Source organism: Propithecus coquereli, unplaced genomic scaffold (assembly GCF_000956105.1).
Source record: "Propithecus coquereli isolate 6110/MARCELLA unplaced genomic scaffold, Pcoq_1.0 Scaffold279, whole genome shotgun sequence".
NCBI lineage: Eukaryota > Metazoa > Chordata > Mammalia > Primates > Indriidae > Propithecus > Propithecus coquereli.
Genome location: NW_012148385.1, coordinates 324099 through 325606, shown reverse-complemented (window position 1 = coordinate 325606; position 1508 = coordinate 324099). Strand labels below are relative to the sequence as shown.

The window sequence follows — 1508 nt, the reverse complement described above, 5'->3', positions numbered from 1 at the left end:
ATTTGTTCTTCTGGATGTGCTTTCCATATGTATGTGAATGTGTATATATATGTATGCATATATCTTTAATGAGTTATAATTTTCTTGTACTATCTTCTTTTATATTTGGATAGAGGTGGGAACAAGATCCTGAAACTTTCCTGATCATTATAAAGGGAGCTGGAGGAAAGGCTTTCTGTGCTGGGGGTGATGTCAGAGGTAAAAACTTTTTCTGCCCTCACCTAAATACTTTTTTCCCCCAGTAGAACCGATAAAGTATTGCCAGATTTTTGTAGTAATTTATAATCGGTTTTACTTTTTAGAATTTTTTGTCATAAAGGCAATACATTCTTATAAAAAGGTCACATGCTTAACTTAGAAAAAATAAAAATTTAAAGACTTTATAGTTAATATTAGAAAATGAGAATAGTGATTTTTTTTTTCATTACATATGTGCACTTTTGAAATTTATATATTTTGTGTCTCTCTGAATCATCACAAACAAAATATCCAGTTATGGTATGTATTTTAGAATAGCTGATGTTTAGCAGTTCTGTTCATCACATAACCTGACAATCTGGCCATGTTGAGTGACTTGCCATTCCCCAAATATGGACATGCTCTCACATGTTTCATAACTTTTCCTACTATTCCTGATTTGCAGGCAACATAACTTTTCCTTATTTTTCCTAATTGTTCAGGTCTTCACAAGCTGTCCACATTTAACTATTAAAGACAAAAGAGAGAAGAAATGCTTGTTCTCAGGATCAAAGTCATATACTTCTTATTATCACCACTAGTTGTCCATATTATATGTATAGTGTACCGAGAACTGTTTTTACATTATTTCATTCCATATGGAATTGGTAGGGTCCAGGGATGTTTTTTTCCCTTTTATTTTCCATATGTATTTTTTGTATTAAGACAACCGTCTTTGGTTTGTTCACGTAAACCATTACTTTAGGAATAGGAAACAAGCTGATTCAAGACATAATTTCAAATACCTATTAAATTTAAAGTAACTAAATCTTGAAATTGCAGTTTAATGGAAACTTTGATTGCTAAAACTGATGTTAACTGAATTGTTTTTGAATTTGTTGTTTTGCCTGCAATGTAAATATTTTAAAACATTGTTCTTTGGCCAGGAATTAGCCTTTCCACTAGAGTCAGGCCTATGATCTTGTCAGTTTACAGATGGGCAGAGCTTTATGTATTGAGTTTAGTTTCTTGTGACTGTGAGCTATTTCTGCATTTAGGCCTAACTTTATATTGATGTTTGGGCATATAGTTACAAATTCTAGAATTATTCTAGTTTACATGTATAAAGCAAAGGGTTTCAATTCCAGGACTTTTTTTGTTTAAACCATTATAGTCCAAAACAATGAATGCACATTTAGAAAATTAAAAAAGACTGTGAAGATCATTTAATTTTAATTTGTATGGAATTAATTGATAGAATAAAAATTAGAATAAGATTAGAAGGAAACCTGAGATTTTTGAAGTAAAAGAGCTTAATTACAAAGGTAATA

General features: G+C 30.6%; 1 protein-coding gene across 1 annotated transcript in view; it reads left to right on the top strand.

Moving 5' to 3' along the window:
* The window catches only part of HIBCH (3-hydroxyisobutyryl-CoA hydrolase), a 102395-nt gene that overhangs the window by 18107 nt on the left and 82780 nt on the right, over positions 1-1508 (top strand). Inside the window, exon 4 of the mRNA XM_012647920.1 lies at positions 114-191. Coding sequence (XP_012503374.1) covers positions 114-191 — 78 coding nt within the window. The remainder of the gene's footprint in view (positions 1-113; positions 192-1508) is intronic.